The sequence below is a fragment of the Cynara cardunculus genome (genome assembly GCF_001531365.2).
Source record: "Cynara cardunculus var. scolymus isolate 2C chromosome LG 12, CcrdV1, whole genome shotgun sequence".
NCBI classification, from domain to species: Eukaryota; Viridiplantae; Streptophyta; class Magnoliopsida; order Asterales; family Asteraceae; genus Cynara; species Cynara cardunculus.
The window spans coordinates 557,964-560,967 of NC_037539.1; the positions used below are offsets into that span (position 1 = coordinate 557,964).

At 38.9% G+C, this 3,004-nt stretch overlaps 1 protein-coding gene across 1 annotated transcript; it reads left to right on the forward strand.

Moving 5' to 3' along the window:
• Positions 1-1,447: 1,447 nt before the first annotated feature.
• Positions 1,448-3,004, forward strand: LOC112522717 (beta-D-glucosyl crocetin beta-1,6-glucosyltransferase-like). Its single transcript, XM_025132015.1, has one exon. The coding sequence runs from the start codon at positions 1,448-1,450 to the stop codon at positions 3,002-3,004; it is 1,557 nt and encodes a 518-aa protein (XP_024987783.1).

Sequence of the window (3,004 nt, forward strand, 5' to 3'; positions counted from 1 at the left end):
TTATTACTTTATTATATTTTTTATTTTTATAAATAAAAAATAAAACAAAAAATTTATTACTTTTAATATATTATATTCTTAAATAGTTTCAAAAAAGACAAATTATATAAAAAAATAACGTACTTTTTACTTGATTCTTATTTTAAGTAACATACTTTCAAAACTTTAACCGAATATCATGCTGATGTAACAAATAATGTGGTATCCAACTCAGTATTATTTGTTATTCAATCCAATTTCATCTCATCGTCAAATCAACATGACAACCGGTTAATGCTTCAATCATTTACCTAATAACTTAAATGTTTAAAACTTTACATATTATATATCAAAATGAAGATTTTATTATATATCAAAATAAAAATTTTAAAAGTAGGTTATGAAGACTTTTTCATACAATTTATTATAAGTAATTAATTTTCTGACAAAGATGCTTCCAAAGATTTTATAACAACCAAATCCATTTTATTTCCGATTTAGGTTACACTTAAGTTCAATTTAGGAAAATAAACCAATTAATTAATTTCTTTAATTGCAAAAAGATTTAACGTTTTTTAATTCAAAACCCGGAGTTTTCCGGTAGGGAAGATTCGGTTGAGAACCGTATTCCATTACGAACCTAGAAATCATTGAAAATATATCACATGTTCGATACATTCAGCTCGACTTCTGTAAAAAACTCATATTCACTATTCATGATGAATATAAACATCTAGCACGTTTTCGATGGTCCTCCCTCGATTTGCAATAAAACTTAGTTCTCAACCGAACTTTCTTCTTGACAGGTATATTTATAAATTTGCTGATTTTGGTTATATTAATTATCGGGTGAAATTGATAAAACTAAAATTCTTATTACAACTAGGGACAAACCTATTAGATCCCGAGCAGAGTCCTGTATATCCGCTCAATCTTATTTTGTAATGAAAAAAAATTGGGATAATAAAACGTGCACCCGCTAAAAATTGAGCGATGCTCCAAAATATCATAAAATAGAACAAACATCAACCAAAAATCCAAAAGTCCTTCGAACTCAACTAAAAATCCATTCAAAATCAACCAAAAAAACCGAAAAATAACCATCGAAATCATCAAAAAAATCTTAATTTTTTTTTGAAATAGTATAATTCTATTTTTCCTCACTGATCCGCCGCTAAAAGGGTCTTTCATCGTTGATCCGTTGCTGATATAGTCTCTCATTAATTTGCGAGTGTTTAATGCCCCACCTCAGAAAAATTCTGAGTCTGCCACGTAGTCACGTACTATAATTTATAAAAGGAATAAGAAAAAAAAATCCCAAGTAAAATAAGATGCATGTAAATAAACCGATTTTTTCCTTATTTTATGCACTTCCCATAATACCACCTTCATTTCTGTATATAACACCACCATCTCCACCATTTCAACCACCTTCTCATCATCAACAAACAACCACCTTCTGCAAATCATGATGAACATCCATGGCAGAAAGCAGAACCTTTTGATGTTTCCATGGTTAGGCCATGGCCACATTTCTCCTTTCCTAGAACTCTCCAAAAAGCTAAGTAACACTAACCTTTTCAACATCCACCTTTGTTCCACTCCTGCTAACCTAGAATCCATCAAAAAAACCCTAGGAAACAACTCCGAGATTCGACTCATCGACCTCCACCTTCCGCCGTTGCCGGAGCTCCCACCCCACCTTCACACCACCAATGGCCTCCCTCTCTATCTTATGCCATCTCTCAAACAAGCTTTTGATATGGCAAGTCCAACCTTTTCAAGAATCTTGAATACCCTTAAGCCCGATTTGCTCATTTACGACCTTATTCAGCCGTGGGCGGCGGCTGCCGCTGCTGCCATTGGGATCCCTTCAGTGGTGTTCATCACCACCAGCACCACCATGGCTGCCACCATGTTTCATCTTTACTTGCATTCCTCCACAGGCGTTGAGTTTCCATTCTCCTCGATTTACTTTCGTAGCTACGAGTGCGTTCACATATCCGAGATTCTTGAAAGCTCGGCAAATAACCGTAAAGATAAAGACCGTGTTATGGAGTGTGTCGACCGGTCTTCGAGTATTGTCCTTGTTAAGTCGTTCAAGGAGGTCGAAGGTAAGTACGGGGATTACCTTTCTCTTCTCACGGGTAAAAAAGTTGTACCCGTGGGTCCACTTGTTGTGGACCCGTTTCTTGATACGAAACAGAACAGTACGATCCAGTGGCTTGATACAAAAGCCACTGGATCTACCGTTTTTGTTTCATTCGGAAGTGAATATTTTCTTTCGAGTGCCGATATCGAAGAAATCGCATATGGGTTAGAGATGAGTAAAGTTAACTTCATTTGGGTCTTGAGGTTTCCAAAAGGGGAAAGAAATATTAGGGTTGAAGAAGCTTTGCCATTAGGGTTTCTTGAAAAGGTAAGAAACAGGGGTTTAGTGGTTGAAGGATGGGCCCCACAAACAAAAATATTAGGGCACAAAAGTGTAGGAGGTTTTGTGAGTCATTGTGGATGGAGTTCAGTAATGGAAGCCATGAAATTTGGTGTTCCAATAATTGCAATGCCAATGCATCTTGACCAGCCGGTCAACGCTCGGCTGGTGACGGAGGTTGGGGTCGGGGTGGAGGTGGTGAGGGAGGCGGATGGGCGGTTGAGGCGGGAAAAGGTGGCGGCAGTGGTGAGACGAGTGGTGGTGAGTAAGTTAGGGGAAGGTGTGAGGAAAAAAGCCAAGAAAATGAGTGGTGATCTGAGGGTGAAAGGAGAGAAGGAGATTGATGGGGTGGTGGAGGAGCTATTGCAACTTTGCGGTGGTGGCGGTGGCGGTGGCGGTGGCGATGGCTGTGGCATCGGCGGCATCAGTGGTGGTGGTGTTGAAAAGAAGAAAAGTGGAGGGTTTGCAATTGATGGGGTGGTGGAGTTGTTGCAACTTTGCGGTGGTAGCGGAGGTGGTGGTGGTGATGGCAGCGGCGGCGTTGTTGGTGGTGGTGGTGGCAGTGGAAGTTTTGCGGTGGAGAGTGAAGTTTGA

Coding starts and splice junctions, on each gene's coding strand:
- LOC112522717 (XM_025132015.1), top strand. CDS start 1,448: ATGATGAACATCCATGGCAGAAAGCAGAACCTTTTGATGTTTCCATGG.